We start from the raw sequence: 20,990 nt of genomic DNA on the forward strand, positions 1-20,990 counted from the left end.
CAGAATAAGAAGATGTAGAAACACTAGAAATAATTTCCACGTATTAAAAGTAGGCTAAGTCTTAAAATACACGTAGGAATTATTATATATGACTTAAGTATAGAGTGAGTATTCCTGCTATTTAGTTGGATGATGAAGAAACCATTCTGAATATGTCATATAAAAAGAAAACTGAACAGAAACTTAAAAGCAATGCTAGACTGTTTCTGCTACTGAGGCAAAGAGTGGAAAAGTAGTTAATGACTGATGAGGTCTATCTGACCCAAATGTTGCATCTATAATCATGGGAGCCAATTATCAATGTGGATTATTTTTCTAATAAAAGACAACGTTTGGTTTTTATTTCCAGTTATCATCACACAGTTGTCTTATGTTATTCTGAGCTGCAGTGATGGAATCAGAGTGTAAAATCATCCACACTGTCAGCTGTCACTCTAGGGATAAAATAAACTTACACAATTAAAAAATGCATTATTATGTGTTTAGTGTCATAAATGATCTCTTCATTTGTTAGAAGCTCTGTTTTAAAACTAGAGTGGAAATAGAAAGCATGGAACAATAAAATGGTTCTACTGACCTATAAAAATATATATTGCTCTTTTTTACTTGTCACTTAATTGTAACTCAGGACTTTTGTTCATGTTGAGATCCTGTAGGAATGATGATTATTTTTTTCCAGTGATATGATTGGTCAGTGATCGCGGTGTTGACAGGTTGTGAGCCAATCCTCTGAAGTTAACCTGCTCCGGATTACCATGGTGATGTAGTCCAGTAAAAAGTGAACCACAGTCGTAGGACTGAAAACCCAGAGTTAAAACTGAAGTTACCTCGCTAACCCCAAATCCTGCTTCGTAGTACAGGCCTCTGGTCAAAACTTCACTTTGTCCAATACTTTGGTTTATGATCCAATACCTGCAAAACTAATCACATTCCCATCAGCCTCAGCTGTACTTGATGTTTAGTGCTACTTAGAAAACGTTAGCATGCTAACACACTAAACTAAGATGTTGACAATGGTAAACATTATACCAGCATGTGACCATCACCATGTCATTGTGAGCATGTTAGCATGCTGATATCAGCATTTAGCTGAAATCCCCACTGTGCCTAAATACAGCCCCACAGAGGTGCTAGCATGGCTCTAGACTAGTTTTGTTAAAAATTAAACTATATTTCTATTTCTTTTTAAAGATGTGCATCTTCATTAGGAAGCAATGGCCTTGAGTACCAAACAAAGGATAAGGAGGGAGAGGTGGTTTTGGTCTTTTCATCGGATTTGTTGACAATAAGAAGCTTAGAACCTCTCTCCGCTCTTCCTCAGGTGATGGAGTTCACTCCGTTGTTATGACTGTTATGACTGACTGGCGGGTATTTAATCTCTGTGTGGTCGTTATCAAGGTAATTGATACCACTTGGTTTGTTAGTGCTCCTGGCTGTTGTAATGACCATTTGTTAGAGTCGTCGGAGTAACGACAGAGTAACCTGAGGCTATATGGCTATAGTTTGCTGAAGTGTAACTCAGCAAACTATAGCCATTGAGGAAGACAATTCAATGTATTGGAAACTCCAGAAAAAGTTAGTAAAAGGACCATGAGTTTATTTGTCAAACTTGCTTTCCAGTATCAAGAATAACTTATCACCTTCAAGAAAATTATAGAATAACACCACATCTTTAAAATCAACTGCCTAAATCAGGCTTTCTGTAGACCCTCAGTCAGAAACTCAAAGGCTCTGCATGTCATAATTCTATCTCCAAACTGCGTGGTAAGTAAAAAAGCTTTCCCTTCTAATCTGTCAGTGAACTCTTTCTTTCCTTTGACCTGACTATCAAAGCCAAAGAAACCTTTATCAGAGTATTACAGAGATAAAAACAAGGCCAGAGATAGCATCACAATTACCAAGGTGATATTTTACAGACTGTGTGGTAAAACCTGTCTGTTCATCTACATTTACGGGATTCTATCGTAAACTCCAACATCATATCGTGTCCTGAACAACAACTTATAAAACTATCAAAACTTTCTGTGTTGGACATATTGTTCTTGGTAGGCTGTTGATATCACAATCTCAAAGGAGAGTTTGAGTCATGTGAGATAGACCTTTAAACATTGGCTGTATCTGTACCTGTACTTTCTTGGCTTTATAGCACGTGTAGCATTTCCACATCTTTCTCAGATCTTAGGAAACACTGCACACTTTAACAAGTGCATGTATTTACAATCCCCTTTAAACCTGAAAAACACATTGAACTACAGCTGACCCCAGAGTCCCCTCTCTCTCACTATAATAAAAGCCATATACTATCTTGGGCTGCAGGTATACTGTCAAGGTGAACTGGAAATATAAAATCTGTTACTCTGGTTACACAAACCACAGTAACATTTGAAGTGGTATGATAAAAACACCTACAATAATCAAGTCAAACATTACTCAACACTTGGCCACTTGGGGTAGTGGATCTGAAAACACTGACATACCAACAACTGACATATTATCACCATATAAAGTTGTTATGATGAACATGTCAGCAGACGACTGATGAATGTAAGTCCAGTATTCACTCTCCTTTTAGCTCTCGTTTGTTCTCCACCAACTCTCCACCAAAAATATCTGGCTCCTTAGTTGCTAAATGCTCCAAAGTGTTCACTGGCTGTCTTTAACATTACAAGCTGGAAAACCAAAACAATGAGCTAAAAGAGTCTAAAAGGTGTTGTAGAGCTTAGGAGAACTACAGAGTTGGGGGATAATTCTCTGTGGGTTTGTTATTATGAGCAACCAATTTCACATTACACAAATTCACTTGGTCCATTGTTAGTATAAAAATATTGATAAACGCAGCTGTAAGTGCAGTTAATTTTGTCATTTGTCAGTGTGAATGCACTACATACAGTCTGCAAACATACTACTTCATACTACATACTAGCTTAAATATACTTATACTATACAACAGGGACAGAGAAAGGGTCAGTCCTCCTTCAGGAAAACTGTGGTGGTTGATGTGTAAGCTCAATCACATAGGAAAAAAATGGCCCCAAAATGTAAGCTCTTTACAGGTATAAGGAGATACTGATATCTGATAAAGCCAGGGCAACCTATCGTGATGGTCACTTTCAACTATTTCTTCAGGTTTTCTGAACTGGCATAAACATCCAAGACATCCAAGAAAAAAGACTGAAGCCACTGACTAAACATTAAACTATTAGAACATCACATTAAAACTTGAGTCATATACTCATACTCATATCAAAGTTGGGAGCATTGTCCAATCTTCTGCATCATCCACTTTAAATCCCTGCCAAAGTGCTGTTGCTTTTGCAATATAAGAGGAAAAAGCCTTCTTTGAAAAATTTGTGAAATGATTCCACCTGAGAGGGAGGGTAGAGGGTTGATTTAGAGGCAGAGAGGCAGCAGTAACCGGAAGGGTTAAGGGCTGCAAATGGATAACTCCTCTCTCCTCCTGCTCATCATGTGCTTTACAGCTTTGCATCCATAAAATGACATTCATAAAATGGTAGGGTTATGAAACTGCTCCCCTGTTAAATTCTAACTACAGAATAGTACATCAGATAATTTCCTGGGAGATTATGAAGAATGAAGGGAACAACAATGTTGTTGCCATTTCCTCAACAACATGTGGGCCCTATTTGCTAGTGCAAACACAGTCTTTATGCATTTTTCCTCATACGCAGGCCTTTTTTTTGTTTTTGCGTCTGCGCCCTATTTACTTTACTTTTTCGTTTTTTTCATATCTAAAGGATTTATGATGAGCCTGTACTAAAGTAACAATTTCAGTGTATGAAAGGATGCAGCCTTTAAATACAGAGAGGCTTTTGGCTTATTTGTCTCACAATTTTCATGACCCCCTGACATTTGATTATTACAATTAGGATTTTTCATGATCTTGTGATCTTAACAGAGCTTAAGGACACAAATGTCCTCTGAATTTTTATCTCAGGGAATATGGGGACCTGAAGAACAGCTTATATATACAGTATGTTTTATAATTTTAAGTTACACATAGTGAGATTTTAAAATATACCAATATTTTTTAGACTCAGCATCCTTAAATTTGACAAACTTTTAAGCCAAGAAAAATCAAGAAATACATAAATGAATAAATAAATAAGAGTTTTTCCTACCAGCACAAAAATCTCTCATAACATGAATGAATTAAATATACATAAATATACAAATTAACTGAAAATCTTAATTTTCCGGCCTTCAAAATGATCTGGGGTAAGAGGGGGCTGGGCCCACTTAGATTTATGGCCTCCGTGTTTCCAAAATCTTTGCTATGGCCCTGGGTCTTAAAATGTTTCAGTGTGTAAAGTGTGGATATGATGTACATTGATTTACATGAACTTTTCTTCTGTTTAAAAGGCTAGCGATTCAAATTATCTCAGTGACAACAATGCTGATAGTCAAGTGTAGTTTGGATGAACTGGAATAATGTCTACATTATGATATGAAAACTCTATAATTATGTCAGAAAATATAATTTAATATTGTTAGTATTGTAAGATTATAGTTAAAGGTCAGTTATTATAATATCTGACAGAGCCAGTTTTGTCTTCATCAGGTGGGGTGGGTGTTTACAATCTCACTGTTAATGTATCACCTGGTAAAGTGAATGGGAGGGGAAATGCTACCCATGGCTACATATAGAAGTTCACCTTCTACCCTTGCATGCACTGTCTCAGTGTGGGGCTCCATCGCAGGCAGACAACATGGGGAAAGGTTTCTACATCAGTAAAGCTGTTGGGATAGTGGTCATCATCGTGGGTGCAGGAGCCCTGGCTACTATCATAGCTCTGTCTGTTGTTTACTCACAGGAAAAGGCTAAAAATAATGACAATAATGAAGTGTCGCCAACGGACGGAGGAACAACAAAACCACCTGTCACGACACCTGCCCCATCCAATGAGCCTTGGGACAAGTATCGTCTGCCCAAGAGCCTGGTGCCAGACCACTATAACGTCACCCTGTGGCCCCAGCTGACTCCAATTAAGTCAACAACAACGAGACAAAATGAACTCTACATCTTTACAGGTAAGGCTTTATGTTATGGACAGATGGTTTTCTTAGTAGCATTCATCTGGTATTCAGAGCCTAAATCAATCCTCATCGTTTAACAAGGATTAAAACCAACAAGAGTTTGTAGGCATTCTTTTGGGAGGAAAAGGGGATGGAGATAAAGGCCGATAGAAGGCTGATAAGTTATATCTCTAAGGTAGTATGATGTAAAAAGAAAACGAGACATAATGAAGAAGCACTCATCTTTCAGGAATCCTTCTTCTTGTAGCTTGCAGAGTTTGTGCATCAGGCTGTATCCCATAATGTGCAGAAGACTGTTTTTGAGCCAACTTAGAAAGTGTCCACCTACCTCTTGGTGTTCATTATCAGCGACTTGCCACAGTGTCCTTTTTGTTACTACTGCCAAAGTAGTAGTGCATGCTTATGATGTGAGTTTTATGGACTAATAAAGAACACTGTATCTTATCAATCTCTCAAGTATAATTTATAAATGCATTTCAAAGCCCCTGTTCACACCTGATACACCTATTCAGGGTTGTCAATTTAATCGTTTCAGTTAAATTTGGGAGAGAAAGTTTCATAAGGTCACTTAACTTCATATAATGTGTGTTCTCCATGTAAAACTAACTAACCAGGGAGAGTGGTCATAACTCTGGAGAAGATGTCAGTCAGGTATGGTCTGTACACACCCAGAAGATAATTGGTGTGTGAGTGGGCTGCAGCTTTAAACATGTTATTGCCTACAAATAAAAAATGTATCAAGTGTATATTATACCAGTTTGAACAGCAGACATAAGAGAAAAAATGGAGGGAAAACAACACACCCTGCTTTACCAATGTCCATTTTAAAGGGATAGCACAATGTATAAGAATTTACATTGAGCTTGACAGCTTATTCTTGACCTTGGAGACAACAACATTGACTGTAGAAAAACATGGACAAAGTCAGTGACCTCACTTGTGTCTTTCTGAAGGGTGTTTAAAAGTTTGATTCAGGTTTTCCATTCCAAGTTTATCAGTCAATAAAACTGTAATGTGAGTAAATGGGTTGGGTTTTAGATGGAACTGAGGTTGGATGAGCAAACTGCATGACATACATACACACATTACAAGAAGTGAAATAAACTTTTAAGACATTAACATCTCTTTGAAGACATTTTAATTGCCACTTTTTAAAATTTGAACAGAAAGTTTAATTATTTACTTGATTTTTAAAAGCCCAAATTACATAATTTCAATCATATCTAATAATATAATTTAATAAGTCAATGGATTTACATTCTCCTCCACCTGCTTCATCTTCTCCTCTTACTGCTGATACTTCCTACTGATCACAATTAAAGTTACTTCCATGTTGTTTCAGGTAATTCCAGTGTGGAGTTTGAGTGTGTTGAAGAGACTGACCTGATCCTCATCCACTCCAACAAACTGGAATACACCAAACTCGAGAATGGCCAGTGGGCAACACTCACTGCAGTGGGTAGTGAAGTCAAAGCCCCCCAAATCAAGTCTTCCTGGCTCCAGAATGTGACTCAGTACCTGGTCCTACAACTGGATGGTAAACTGATGAAGGGCCATAGGTACCAACTCTACACACGCTTTACTGGAGAACTGGCTGATGACCTGGGAGGCTTCTATAGGAGCGAATACATGGAGGATGGAGTGAAAAAGTATGTGCATTGGGTGTCAGATAATAGGCCTTGAAATATAACTAGTGCAAAAATAAGTCCAGAAAGTTTCAGAACTAAGAAGAAATGTTCCAAATGAGTTGTTACACAGGACATATGTTAACCCTTTTAAAGAAGTAGGATGACATTTTGGAAAATATGCTTGTTTGCCCTCTAAGAGTCAGATTAGATCTAATTATGTCAGTTTTGTGTCTGAACCAGCTTTAGCCTAGCTTAAAAAAAACTCAAAACTGTTTAATTTATGTTGTTAACAGACAAAGTTGTCGCAAATACCTCATAGCGCACAGTTGGTTCTTTTTGAGATGCCTTGCAGTCAGTCTGCAACAATCAACACTTGGTTGAAGAGTGGCTCTGGTACCTAATGTTAACTGGACAGTCTCCTTTTAACATTTCTATTTCTCAATGTGTAATTTGTGATAAACAAGATACAAGATGTTAGTCAGTTTTGGAGCTTTTGGAAAGTGGATTATTTTTCTTTTGATAGTGCTAGACTGGCAGTTTCCCCCTACTTCCAGTCTTCTGCTAAAGGCTTTGCAGGCCTATCTCTGTACTTGATGCACAGAGTTGAAATTGATATCAATTTTCTCATCTGGCTCTAAGTACACCAAACAAGCACATTGCTAGAAATGTCAGGTTTGTTTCTTTAAATATCAAGCTTAATTTGTCAATTTTCTGTCAGGGTTGTTGCTACTACTCAGATGCAGCCAACAGATGCCAGAAAGGCTTTCCCTTGTTTTGACGAGCCAGCCATGAAAGCTATTTTCCACATCAGCCTGATCCACGACAGTGATAAAGTAGCCCTGTCCAATAGCGAGGAAAAAGGTTAGTTACACTACAATGATGATTGGACAAGATTATTGTTGATTTACAAGTGAATATAACAGAATTTATATGGTTGACTAAAACTGTGGACAGAAGGATATTCTAAAGTGACACGTTTTTGAAATTTGAACTCAAACATATACAAAACAAAAACCTGTCAAAACTAGTTCTTGACAATTTGAAAGTTAACTTTGTGATCTTGGGTAGTAATATAAATAATGATCTGATATGATAATGATCAGTAATAAAGAAATTGATGCCAATGATTCTATTAATTTTTAGGCTATAGTCACTTTTTGAAAATCAAATCAAATACACATATTATTATATAATTAAATTTCTCTTCTACAGAATCAAGCAGCATCACCATCCAAAACAAGAATCTGCAAAAGACTGTTTTTAAGCCAACCAAGAAAATGTCCACCTACCTCTTGGCGTTCATTGTCAGCGACTATGCCTTCATCAGTAACACCATTGATGGAGTTTTGGTAATTTGGATTTTGTCCCTATTTCATGAATGTGGTTTGTATTTCCAGGAGACTTAGCGGCATGTATTCATCCAGCGTCCTTTTTGATACTACACAGGGGACGCCATAATAGTAGGAATTTTAAAAATCCTGCACATGGTACTTTAAAAGAAGTAAACAGGTGTGGTTCATTTTTATGCCATTGTCTATGGAGAAATTCCATTATTGGTGACACAGGCTATGTAACTTTGTGATTAGATATTAGCTTGCTATCAAGCTAAGCAAAGTATAGTAAGCTAAGACAAAAAATAAAGTAAATCAAGTGTTTTGCATATAGTAGAAGCAACTTTGATGGTTAACATTAACATCAGCAGACATGGTAAAGTTAGCTGTTTACAAGATAAATAGCTGAACCTGAAAAGTCAAAAACTTGTGTGTTTCGGTTAAACTAGCTGACACTTCTTAAGCTGCAATTACTTTTTGAGCTTTTTTCAGCCATTTTTCAGTTGACTTCCCCCCTAAAATCCCTTGGCCATTCTTCTTTTAAGTAAAACAAAAGTCCCATTCTTGTAGTCATCCAAGGGATGTGATTGTAACTCTGAGTTTGTTTTGGAGAGAGGCACACATATTAATGATGTAACACAAATACAAGTTAAAGCTACTCTGTGTAGGATTTGCAGATTTCTAAGTCTGGCACCATCCGTTCATGTATCTAAGAAGACACTGTTGCACAAAGCAATGCATAATATAGACTGCACCAATTTTTAACAGGATTGAAACAGTTTCACTGGACTCTGACAATAACTAACAACATCTTAATAAAAACAGATATGTTTTGATGGTCCACCGGCCAAAAAACATATTTTTTGGCTGTCCATCGACCCACCAGGGTTTGTCCCAGTATGCCTGATGGCCAGTACACCACTGGCTGTAACCTACTGTTGCGGCTATAAAATGGCAGCCTGCAAGCTACAGAAACGTTGAATATCTACGTTTCAACACGTGAAATACGTAGCATATTAACATTTCAACAAAACGTATCATATCAAAATGTCAACAAAACATATTATGTCAACATTTCAACAAAACGTATCATCTCAACATTTGTAAAGTGACGTAGTTCACATTCGATCTATATGAGCTGATCTTTCCTGGGAGGAGGAGGGGTCGGTGGATGGTTAGTAACTTTGTTGGCAGCAAGTTGGAAGTCAGCAGAGCGCACGGTTCGAGACCACCTTGAAACCAATGTCCACTTCCCATTTCAACTGACAAAAGCAGGTGTTTTTAGTGAGACGTCAGGACATTTGCAGCCATTTTTCTGGTGAGAAAACCGGTTGTTTTTAGTGAGACATCTGCTGTTTTTATTTTATTTTTTATTTTATTTTAACTCAAACCATGATCTTTCCCTAACCCTAACAAAGTGGTCTTTGTGCCTAAACCTAACCAGACCTTAATTACAGCATTGTCACACCATAAAACATCATTATTCAACGGGTATAAATGTTAATATGCTACATTTGTTGATATGATATGTATTTCACGTGTTGAAACGTATATATTCAATGTTTCTGTGGTTTGCAGAAACGTTCAATGCCGATGTTTTCTTCTAGAGATTGGGTTGAAAATGGTGGATAAATAGTTTTGAGCGTCATACGACCCCCACAATGTTTCAGAATTTGATTAATTTGGTCCAGTAACATTTAGAAAGACTAGAAGAGCAGCATGATTAAAGGCCAAACAGCCAGCACAGGAATGTCGCGCCCGACATGAGACTTAAAAACTTAATATACTTTGAAATGAGAGATTTATCTGGTGGTGATAGGCTTAATCAACATCGTGTGAACTCATTTGACAAGGGCTGAAATGTAATGTACAGTCATTTATATGTAAAAGTTCCGCACTGCAGGATTAAATCTCATTAAAAAAATCTGCACATAGTAGCTTTAACATCATGCAATTAAAAAGCTGAGATGAAGTTAAAACCAAGAAGATTCAATGATTTCTGATAATTATATTGACAGAAAAGCATTTTTTAAATTGTGTGCATATTATGTTTGGTGTGGTTTTAGATCCGGATCTTCGCTCGGAAGCCTGCTATTGCTGCTGGGCAAGGACAGTATGCCCTTAACATAACTGGACCCATCCTTAAGTTCTTTGAGAATTATTACAATTCCACATACCCTCTGCCCAAGTCTGGTAAGTCCACCACACATGATGATTTGACATAGGTCACTATGGAGTCAGCTACAATTCCTTATTACAATTGCAATTACCTACAATTGCTTGTTTTTTTTGAAATTCTGTGTTTTCTTAATCTCTACAATGGAGGTGGTGAATGCAAATAATCCACAGTCAGAATGGCTCAGGTTGAAAAATATCTGAATTTTCCTTCAATTAATCAACACAACCCCATTTAAAACTTTCTGTACATATAATTCCATGCCCTCTTTTCTCTGAGGACATGATTCATTTTCATGATCTATATGTATCTTTATTGAATTTATGCAATTAGATGTATTGCCTGAATAGCTTTTATTATGAACTCTCCTCCACATGTATTAAGTACAATTACCCAGTCACACATGTAATCCTCTGATTTAACTGCCCCACCACACCTCAGTGGTCAATAGTTCTTGCCATCATGTTTATTGCCATCATGTGCGTTTTTATGGTCAGCCCCAAATATATTATTCCTCATATTGTAGACTGAGACTTTGGCTGTCACTTCCAGTAAAACAGCTGTGTCAACCATTTCGAGCACCATATAAAACATTTGTCCTTCATTCTGTTCTTATCGTTTATTGATGCTAGACTTATCTGCTAACCCATGGTTACTTGTATCTCTCAGTTTAGAATTTTAATGACACAGCTGTACAGTGTCAATTATTAACAGATAAAACTTGATAAGTTGATTAAACAATCATGTACCCAAATTTCCAAATGTCTTCCCAGCCTACTGTTGAAGTCTCTAACTGAACTTTAAAAGGTGCCTATTAGAAATATTTTCAATAAGATTACCTTTTATAGAGATTTTTTAAATGTGTGAGGAAATAAATGATTCTGGGTCATCATCTCTCCAGATCACATTAGATTTTAATTATGAGGATGTGTTCATTTTAAGTCAGCTGCATTTAGAGATAATAAACCACAAATAATCTCCTTCCTAATGCAGATCAGATAGCTCTGCCAGACTTTAATGCTGGAGCCATGGAGAACTGGGGTCTGATCACATACAGAGAGACAGCTCTGCTCTATGATGAAGAGTTCGCCTCTAACTCCAACAAGGAGAGGATCGCTACCATCATTGCTCATGAACTGGCTCACATGGTTTGTTTTTAACTCTGCCAACTTCATAATGTCTAACTGGTCTAACTCTTACTGGCTATTATGTTTCACTCTTTTATCTAAATAGTTTTAAACTGAAGAACTGAATTTGGAATGATTCTGCATGACCTTGAAAGACCTGAGGCCTTTTGCATAAAGTCTGGGTTGAGTCTCAAGTTAACTGAGACAAGTCGAAGTGAAGTCTTGAGTTTTGGACTTTTTTTCATGTTCAAGTGAAGTTTTAAGTCCCTGAGGGCAAGTCCAAGTCAAGTTCAAAAATGATCAAAACAGATTCTAAATCAAGTCTCATGTTTTGTCAAAGCAAGTCTTATGACAAGTGCTTGTGAGCAAGTACAAGTCAAATCAAAACTCTTTGTAAGCAAACATCATGTAATTTTCAAGTCTTTCATGTTAAAATTTTGAATTGAATGAATATCAAGATTGTCCTTCCAAAGCTGTATCATTGCCATTTTTTAAACAGCTGAGACCAAGTTCTTTTAATGTATATATATACATTATATAGAAAGAGGTTCTCCGTGCATTTTTAGCAATGTGCAACTGAATCAGGTGCTTATCAGAAAAGACTGATGCACATGACTGATTTGAAGGCTTTAATAGTGCAAGCAGAGCACTTTCAACACAACAGTTTCTTCATCAAAGTCTTTTAATGATTAGTCATTAAATATTCAATCTGTGTGGCTATGCAAAGTCTGCCTACCCCTGTCTTACTCATTTTTTATTGCTCTGGAATTTTACCAATTCAAAGCTTCTGGTTTGCTTCTTGCTGAATCATTCAAATTTTCTGTTTGTGCTGTTCCATCAGTGGTTTGGGAATCTGGTGACCCTGAGGTGGTGGAATGACTTGTGGCTGAATGAAGGCTTTGCCTCCTATGTTGAGTATCTGGGAGCAGACAAAGCTGAACCCAACTGGAACGTCGTAAGGATTACCCTCCCACCTCATTAATCTGTGTCATGCAGGATAGTGATGACAGTGATCAATGAAGTTTTGACCATACTGTCTTATGTTTCTCATAACAGAAGGACCTTATCGTGCTCAATGATGTCCACAGGGTGTTTGCAGTTGATGCCCTGGCCTCCTCTCACCCTCTGTCCTCTAAAGAAGAGGACATCCAGAAACCAGCACAGATCAGTGAGCTGTTTGATGCCATCTCCTACAGCAAGGTAACCTAAACAGCAGCTGAACACATTTCTCATCTTTAGACCAATCTGCAATATTAGATATAATATTCATATATAATATTAGACCAATATTTAACAAATTTGTCACAGTGCCCCTAAAACACAGATGCCTCATCTGATCTTGAAAACATTTAAAAAGCTAAAAAATGTTTTTTGTTATCCTCAGGGAGCATCTGTTTTGCGAATGTTGTCAGATTTCCTTACTGAGGATGTCTTCAAAATGGGACTCACGGTAAGGACATATTATTTACCTGAAAACTTTTTTACATGCAATTGTAAAGTTTAGTCTCCTTTATTTGACACTGTAAAAAAGTTCTAGCATAACAGATCCTGTGTGGTGTTTGGGTACACATGTCCTTGACAAATTAATTCTCTATTAGTGACATAACTGTGTGCATCGGATGACCCAAAAATACTTTTCCCAACACCCATTTATCTCCAATTTTTTCTGTCCGTCCTGCAGTCCTACCTGGCAAAATTTGCATTTGGGAACGCAGTCTACACAGACCTATGGAGCCATCTGCAAATGGCAAGTTCATTTCAATTAACATTTGGCCAATATATTAACCAGAAGGATCTCCAGTATATTCCAATCTGCTGTAGTTTGTCACATCAATTTCCCTGCATCTGCTTCCACAGGCTGTTGACAAAAGTAGCACTAAACTTCCTGACACTATCGACAACATCATGAACACTTGGGTGCTGCAGATGGGCTTTCCTGCAGTTACCATCGATACAAAAACTGGAAGGGTATCCCAGGAGCACTTCCTCCTGGATCCAGACTCTGAAGTTACTGTTCAATCTCCCTTCAAGTATGTATACTGGCCTTCTTTTTTCATCCCTCCCTCTCAAGTTATTATTTATGTGTTTGTCTTTAATACTACTGCTGCTATGTAAATCACAACTATTATAACTCCTATCACTGTTACTACTTCTGCTGCTTATACTAATACACTGCTTTTATAATAATACAGTAATACTACTATCTTTAATACTATTATAACTACTAGTATTATCACAAAAAATAATACGCAGTGAAAAAGAAAAAAATATTATCTATCATTACTTTCTACTATTTTTTACTACTTGTCATTTTCATTTTAATGTCGTCATGATACAACTGATGCAAGTACATGTAGATTTAATAACACAGTTGTTAATCCCACAGCTATAAATGGATTGTTCCAATCAAGTGGAAGAAGAATGGAGGCGAAACTCAACTACAGTGGTTGATTAGTGAACAAGGTAGGTAGGATACACCCGTTTGCTGATAGTTTAATAAGTAGAGATAAACGTTTTTTGGCTTTTATTGATGATCAAGACAAGTCATTTGTATTCACTGGTTCCTTGATTACAAGCAAGTGTTAAAGGACATTAAAAAAAAAACAACTTCTCAGGATTTGACCAATCAGCAATCAATTATAAGTCAAAATAATGCAATACAGCATTAGAAACATAAAACTAAGCTCCAGACAGATAATAGCATGTTGAAAATACATTAAAGAATTATCTATAACATAACCCAAACTAGCCTAACAAGAAGCCTAAACGCTTTGAGAAGATGAGGAAAAACAATCTGGAAGAATGAAAGAAACATGAATGGGCCAGTTGATTATTCATGACTGTATTGCACAAGTTTCAGATTTGCCACCACCTGTGGGGACTGGCTGTTATGACAAATATGTTTTTATAATGCTGTTCTAGAAATTACATTCAAAGCGAGGTATAGTATTGATTGCAAGGGGCAACACAATATTTCAACATTAATGATACTATGAAGAGAAACTGCTCTGCACAGGTACAATGCCAATGATTAAACTGGGAGCTGATTAAGTGTTAAAAGATAAACCAGCCTTAGCGCAATTTTGAGTTTTTTTGTCAGTGTCATTCTGTCATTGCCAGTTCCAGACTACATGACAACGTTGGTCAGTTGACATAGTTTTTTTCCCCAAAATGATCCACGTGAGCGTCTTCTGATGTGGTCTCCCTATCGGCAGGTTGACTGTTTACTGATCTACCATTTCTAAGATTGTGGTTGGGTAGGCACAGAAGCTCCTTGGTTAAGGTTAGGAAAAGGTCACGGTCATGGAAACCAACACTGATGTTGAGAAAAGAACAAAGGTCATCTGTATCAAAGTCACATTGATTGTCTTGCCTCCCTTGTAAGCTGCTTTGGATAAAAGCGTTGCCTTTTACAACGAAGTAGTGTTATGTTGTTATACCACCGCAAAACCTTATGATAATATATATATAGTATAGTAGTATTATAGTAATTCTGCTTTTGATTAAAAGAGTCAACAGTTATAATTCACAGGGGCAAGCTCCTTGTTAGGGAAACATAAAGATTTTATTTTATGCATTTGAACAAATGACCAGTGCTGTCATTCTATGGTGAGGACTGTCTCATTATTCTATTGTACTGTAGCTGAAAGCTGAAAGCACAGATTGCAGACTGGTTCTTGTCTTGGCAGAAAGCTCACAGGCTGACTTAGCAGAAAATCCAATCATCAAACAATAATCTTAAATTTTTTGGTCTTATGCATGACAATAATTGATAACTCTGACCTCCCTCTCTTCTGTAGCCAAATTTGAAGAGATGAAGGCAACAACAGAGACTGACTGGGTGCTGGCTAACATCAACACAGTGGGTTACTACAGAGTAAACTATGACCAGGGCAACTGGAAAAAACTACTAAATATTCTGAGCACCAATCATACGGTAAGATATAGCTGTCTGATGGGCATTGATATGACCTGCAACTTTTCTGGATAACTTACAATAATTTATGACCTCTGCTTTCTTACACTGATTACATACACTTGATCTGAGTTGTTTTAATAGTAGTGACTCTTGTTTCTGTAGAGCATTCCAAGGATCAACAGAGCTCAGTTGGTGGATGACGCCTTCAACCTGGCCAGGTAAGCTCTGCTACTGCTGTAATAAATAGATGATTATAATGAAAGGAATGGATTACTGAGATGTGGAACTTGTTTGTTTTTGTCAGTAAAGCCAAAATACCTCATTAATAATGGTCTATGCATCACATTAATCTAAAACAGGGTTTATGGGGGAAATGGTCTAAAATTAGTCAAATATAACCACTACACAACATTGTTAGCATGACACAGATGCTGCCAGTCATTTTGACTCATTACTTTACCGTGACTATACCAAGGTAAACAACTATTTTGGCAAAGTATTGGAAAACAGGGTAAAACTGAGACACACAAGGCTATTACTGTACTAAATGATGATCAAGATGTTCAGAAATGTACATGGCTCATTCATTTTCACAATCTTGTAATCCCAAAGAGCAAAGCTTATCGACACAGTGCTGGCTCTTAATACCACCAAGTACCTGAACAAGGAGAGAGAATACATGCCCTGGGAGTCGGCCCTGAACAACCTGGACTTCTTCTACCTCATGTTTGACCGCAGCGAGATTTATGGTTACATGCAGGTGTGCTTTCTTTCAGCTAAACACATCAGCATAAACATCAAAACAAATTAAATACAAAGAATTAACTCCTGTGCTTCTAATCTTCGTGGAATTATCACATTTCTTTGTTCTTCCTTGTTTTTAGGATTATCTGAGAAAGCAGGTCACCCCTCTGTTTAACTACTATAAAAACATGACCGACAACTGGAGCAAAGTACCTGATGGACACATGGACCAGTGAGTAAAGCTATCAAAACATGAGCATACTGCTCTTGAGATCATATTTTTTAGGAGATGCAAAAAAAATATACACTTGCAAATTAGAGAGTTAAACATTAAAACAGTGTCACTGTATATACAGTTTGTCTCTCTCAGCAATGTGTTACACCTCTTCAAATGTTCAAAAGTCCGCCCCTGAGATCATCTTAGTATAAAGATGCTTTTGGAAAACAGGATCCCGGTTACACTGTGCAAGTAAAAGTACGCTCTGTTGTTAATTACATGAAAGATGTATAGTACCGTCTTTTGACGAAACTTGGTCAGTACTATTGTCTAATTTTAAGGACTATATAAAGTGTTTGATATTGTAACATTGTAACTGGCAGCAATAAAGGTCCTGATTTCTTGGGGCAACAGCTGTAGTTCATTGCACACAGCTCTATTTTAAGTTCTTTTTACATTTTGGTTGGGAACTGGTCAGTTGTCTCTGCAGCATTTAATCAATTTTGTATACTGATGGAATTCCTACCTTGTTAGCATCACTTTAGTAACATAACTGGCCAGATGACAGTCACTGTTTAGTTGTAAACATATTTAATGTACTTGATAGCTAGTAGAGGCTAGCATCACCACTGGCTATTACCACTTGTCCTTCTAGATGCTAACATGAATTATCTTGCAAAGCCATAACTAGCCCCACTGAGATGACAGCATTTTACCTGCCCACCATATGAAACTTTGGAGCAGTTGCTGAAAAACATCATGCTAACTATGACTAGGGAAATCTAGTCAGTACTGTTCAGATGATCCTTCTCAAAATAAAATTGTATTATCAACAACACTACTACAAAGCACTACTTCTTATCCTCTAATAGTAAGACTCATACGCTTCATCTTTTCATTCTGGCCTCTTGTTAATACTCCTTCCTGCAGGTATAATCAGGTGAATGCTATCAGCCTGGCTTGCAGGACAGGTCTCGAGGAGTGCCAAAACCTGACCAAGACATGGTTCAAGAAATGGATGGATACTGAGAAAAATGAGTGAGTGTACATGTCAGCCCGATGTAGAACCTGTTGCCTCTTCACTATTTTAATTACTCTTTACTTTACTTAATGTGCAACTTTCTGTCTATGGTGGACTGAACTTAAAAAATGTCATCTTTCCTCAGGATTAATGCCAACCTCCGTTCCACTGTGTACTGTAACGCCATCGCAGCAGGTGGTGCTAAAGAGTGGGAGTTTGCTTGGAAACAGTTTGAGAATGCCACCATCGCTATTGAAGCTGACAAACTGCGCTATGCCCTGTCCTGCACGAAGCAACCCTGGCTACTCAACAGGTCTGCTCACACACAGCCTTATTAATACTATAATGCAGTATACTACAGCATATTACTGATTGGTACTCACACATATACTATACCCCTTCTTCAGGTACCTGGATTACACTCTGGATCCAAAAAAGGTCCGAAAGCAGGATGCCACATCCACCATTGTCTACATTGCCAGCAATGTGGTTGGCCAGTCTCTGGCTTGGGACTTTGTCAGGGCTCGATGGTCATACATTTTCACTCAGTGAGTACAACACAGTAGTTTTTATTCTCTACACCACTATATTCCCATGAAATATAAGATAAGGCACCAATTGTTCAGTCTACAATTCACTTTTTCCAAATTAGCAGAGCACTCAGTCATCTCTCCACAACAGTTTAAAAAGTGCTAAAATGAGCTTTACAGTTCTGAGTGAAATTTGTGTAAATATAGATATATGGCTTGTGTTAGGTAACACAAATCTCAGTGACCTTTGATTTTCACAGGCTGAACTGAATCACAGTCCCACAATAAAATATCCATTGTAACATAATCACATAATTGCTGAAAGGCAGCTTTATAGTCAGGTTTATTATCAGTGACAGCTTTTATTGACAATGCGTGCTCAGTTTAACTCTGCCTGGGCCGACCTTTGCTCTTGACTCCTCATAAACCAATCAGGCCTCCCCTTGTTAAAGCATAACACAGGTGCTGAGTATATTTCAACACAATTACATGAAGCTTGAAATATGATAAAAGATGTACATGTTGCACTGGCAATAAAAATTTGCAGCCTCTCTTTGATTTACTGTGCCTTGTACACTGTAAATACAGTTAATTTCTCAGCTGACTTTTTAGTGAAATTCAATGCTCAGTGAAAAGAGAAATATTCTCAAGTGACTAAACTGTTTACTTGGATACAACTGGCCCTGATTATCCTGTATGTTTTGTTTTCACTCACAGGTATGGTGGTGGATCGTTCTCCTTCTCCAACCTCATCAATGGAGTTACCGAACGCTTTTCAACTGAATTCGAACTTCAGCAGGTTAGATATTCTACACCTTGTTGTCCACAATGTTTTCAAAGTTTCTTCACAAAGAATTTTGCCCTGTTTTACCCACAATCAAACACATTTGTATCTCTACTTTTAGATATTGTTAGTTATGATATGCTATCAGATGTAGATGTATAACTTACCTTGCCCTTATAATACCTTAACCCTTCACACCATCTTAACATCTTGAAGTGGTGTGACTGGGGTTGTAGCAACTAAAAACATAAGCCATTACATACAATTTTACACACTCAACCAGTGTGTAAAATTGTATCTCTAGTCAGACTGGCCTTAAAGTTGCTTGAATCTGGGCCCGTGTCGTTTTAGGACAACAGACCTGTGTTGTTATTTGTTGCTGCCTGATTTCAAATGGCTTCATCACCTTCCCAAGCAAGACACTCATTTTATGTTTTGTTTATTGTTACAGCTGGAGCAGTTCAAGGCAGATAATTCTGAGGTCGGTTTCGGCTCTGGGACCCTGGCAGTGGATCAGTCCATTGAGAGAACAATCGCCAACATGAAATGGATCGCAGCAAACAAGGAAAATGTTCTGAATTGGTTTAAAGCAGAGGCAAAATCTTTATGAGGCCTTCACTTCATGTAATTTAAAAATGCTCATTGTATGTAAATGTATCACAAGATACATTAAAATTTACTCTAGTTCTGCTTGACAGAGTGTGAAGTGTACCAAAAAAAAGATTTTGACATATTTTGATCCTCTTTAAAACAAATTTGGAGTTAAATTTGTTGGCAGGGTGTTTGTTGTATACCTCCGTTTGTTTCAAGTCAAGCTGATTAGAACAGAAAAAAGAGAAACAGAGAATTACCATATATTAAAAAATCCTTGAATGTGTAGTACTAATTACAAACTAAATATCGATACTTTGAGTGAGAAGGCCATGAGAATTTTTGTGTTGTTTTTTTTTTAACCTTATTGTAAAATCATAGTTTTTAAAATAAAATGTTTGTATTCCTTAGTGTCAGAAATTCAGAATGTTTTCTTGTAATGTTTGAAAAATTATTTAATGATGTTGTAATAACAAAATAATTATGTTGTGGTCATAACATGATTATTTTGTATATCTGTGTCAGTTGGAGTAAAATATGAGACATATTTAAACACACACCCTCATTGGCCTGTTGAAAACAACAACAAAATGAACTGCATTTTTACATTTGTACTTTCTTTTCTATGTTTAATATTGAGCCTCTGAAAGTGGCAACACTGAAAAACGTTTTTTTTCCACACATGTGCAGACATTTCCTGTCACAATACAAAATAATCTGTGGAACAACTGAATTGTTATTGAATACATTCTTTTATTCATTGTTCAAAATCTGCAAGATAATAATATAATAACCCCCATCTTGTACTGATATTGTCGATATTTGTAGATATTTCAAGGCAATGATTGTACTTTATTCTGGAAAGGAGAATAAACAGATTTGTTAGGAATTTACTGTATCCAGTCATTATTCCGTTCCTATGGATGATATTCCCGCTGTAGATGTGGTTGAATAAGGGTTTTCATGACTAGTTGTGCAACTGAAATGTTAAATATCTAGAAAATATTTTATGCTTCTAGACAGTAATCTAAATATCCTCTTGTTTCTTCCTTTTGTAAACTCTTAGCTGGTGGTAGAAATGAGCATGTGTTAGCTAAAGCTAAAGTTCAGATATGGGCTACTCTTTGTTTTGTGCAAATTCTGCACAATTTACTGTGAGTTATTAGTGACGAGTGAAGACAGTTTAGTACAGCAGCACTTGTTGGATTGTTTACAATTTAAATATTTAATGATATAAGTAATATCTTATGTACTTTATTTACCTGCACTAAAGAGGTTGCTCCTAAAGTGACAAACTTACTGTATGAAGAATTATCACCTGCAGCTCCCTTCAGCTCTATGGAGCCTGTTAGTGTCTTTCAGCCCATTGTTTTGGTTTTACAGCATACTGCTCTCATCAACCAAGGCAGCTGTTTTAAGCTAAATGGCTCTGATAAACCTACTGTACATTACTTGCCCTGCACCAAACAGCAGACATAGTTAGCAACTAGCCATAACAACTTTTTAAGGTGAGGATATATTAAAGTTGTATTAACTTGTTCTGCTAATAATGCTAATAATGTGAATAATGTTCTCCCTAATGACCAAAAAAAAAATCAATTAATGCAGCTTCAATGTAATATTGTCTGTCCATATTCTAGTACTGCTACTTCTGCGTAGTGAGTACAGTATATAGCACATTTGTTGACTACTCCCTTTTCCCCGGTCAAAAAGCTTTTTTATGAACTTCACTATGAAGTACAGAGAGTTTTATCTAGCGATGATAAGCTAATCAGCATTGTGTGAACACGTATGGCAAGGACTTTAATGTAACAGATGTTAATTTACATGTAAAAGTTCCACACTGAAGGTTTAAGACATACAAATT

The 20,990-nt window shown here is 37.0% G+C and overlaps 1 protein-coding gene across 2 annotated transcripts; it reads left to right on the forward strand.

Moving 5' to 3' along the window:
* The first annotated feature begins 1,330 nt into the window (after positions 1–1,330).
* LOC121898032 (aminopeptidase N-like) lies at positions 1,331–19,985 on the forward strand. Of its 2 annotated transcripts, XM_042412907.1 has the most exons (22): positions 1,331–1,398; positions 4,833–5,049; positions 6,398–6,704; positions 7,402–7,544; positions 7,896–8,032; positions 10,081–10,207; positions 11,184–11,338; positions 12,159–12,272; positions 12,374–12,517; positions 12,702–12,767; positions 12,999–13,064; positions 13,175–13,347; positions 13,704–13,780; positions 15,118–15,254; positions 15,399–15,454; positions 15,849–15,996; positions 16,121–16,212; positions 17,128–17,235; positions 17,364–17,531; positions 17,626–17,766; positions 18,466–18,547; positions 18,984–19,985. In XM_042412907.1, exons 1-22 carry the CDS (start codon positions 1,345–1,347, stop codon positions 19,140–19,142), a joined length of 2,871 nt encoding a protein of 956 aa, XP_042268841.1. In that variant the 5' UTR covers positions 1,331–1,344; the 3' UTR covers positions 19,143–19,985. The 2 variants fall into 2 exon arrangements, with proteins under 2 accessions (XP_042268841.1, XP_042268840.1); XM_042412906.1 differs by lacking the exon at positions 1,331–1,398 and having other exon boundaries at positions 4,728–5,049.
* The last annotated feature ends 1,005 nt before the right edge of the window (positions 19,986–20,990 follow it).

The sequence above is a fragment of the Thunnus maccoyii genome, chromosome 5 (assembly GCF_910596095.1).
Source record: "Thunnus maccoyii chromosome 5, fThuMac1.1, whole genome shotgun sequence".
NCBI classification, from domain to species: domain Eukaryota; kingdom Metazoa; phylum Chordata; class Actinopteri; order Scombriformes; family Scombridae; genus Thunnus; species Thunnus maccoyii.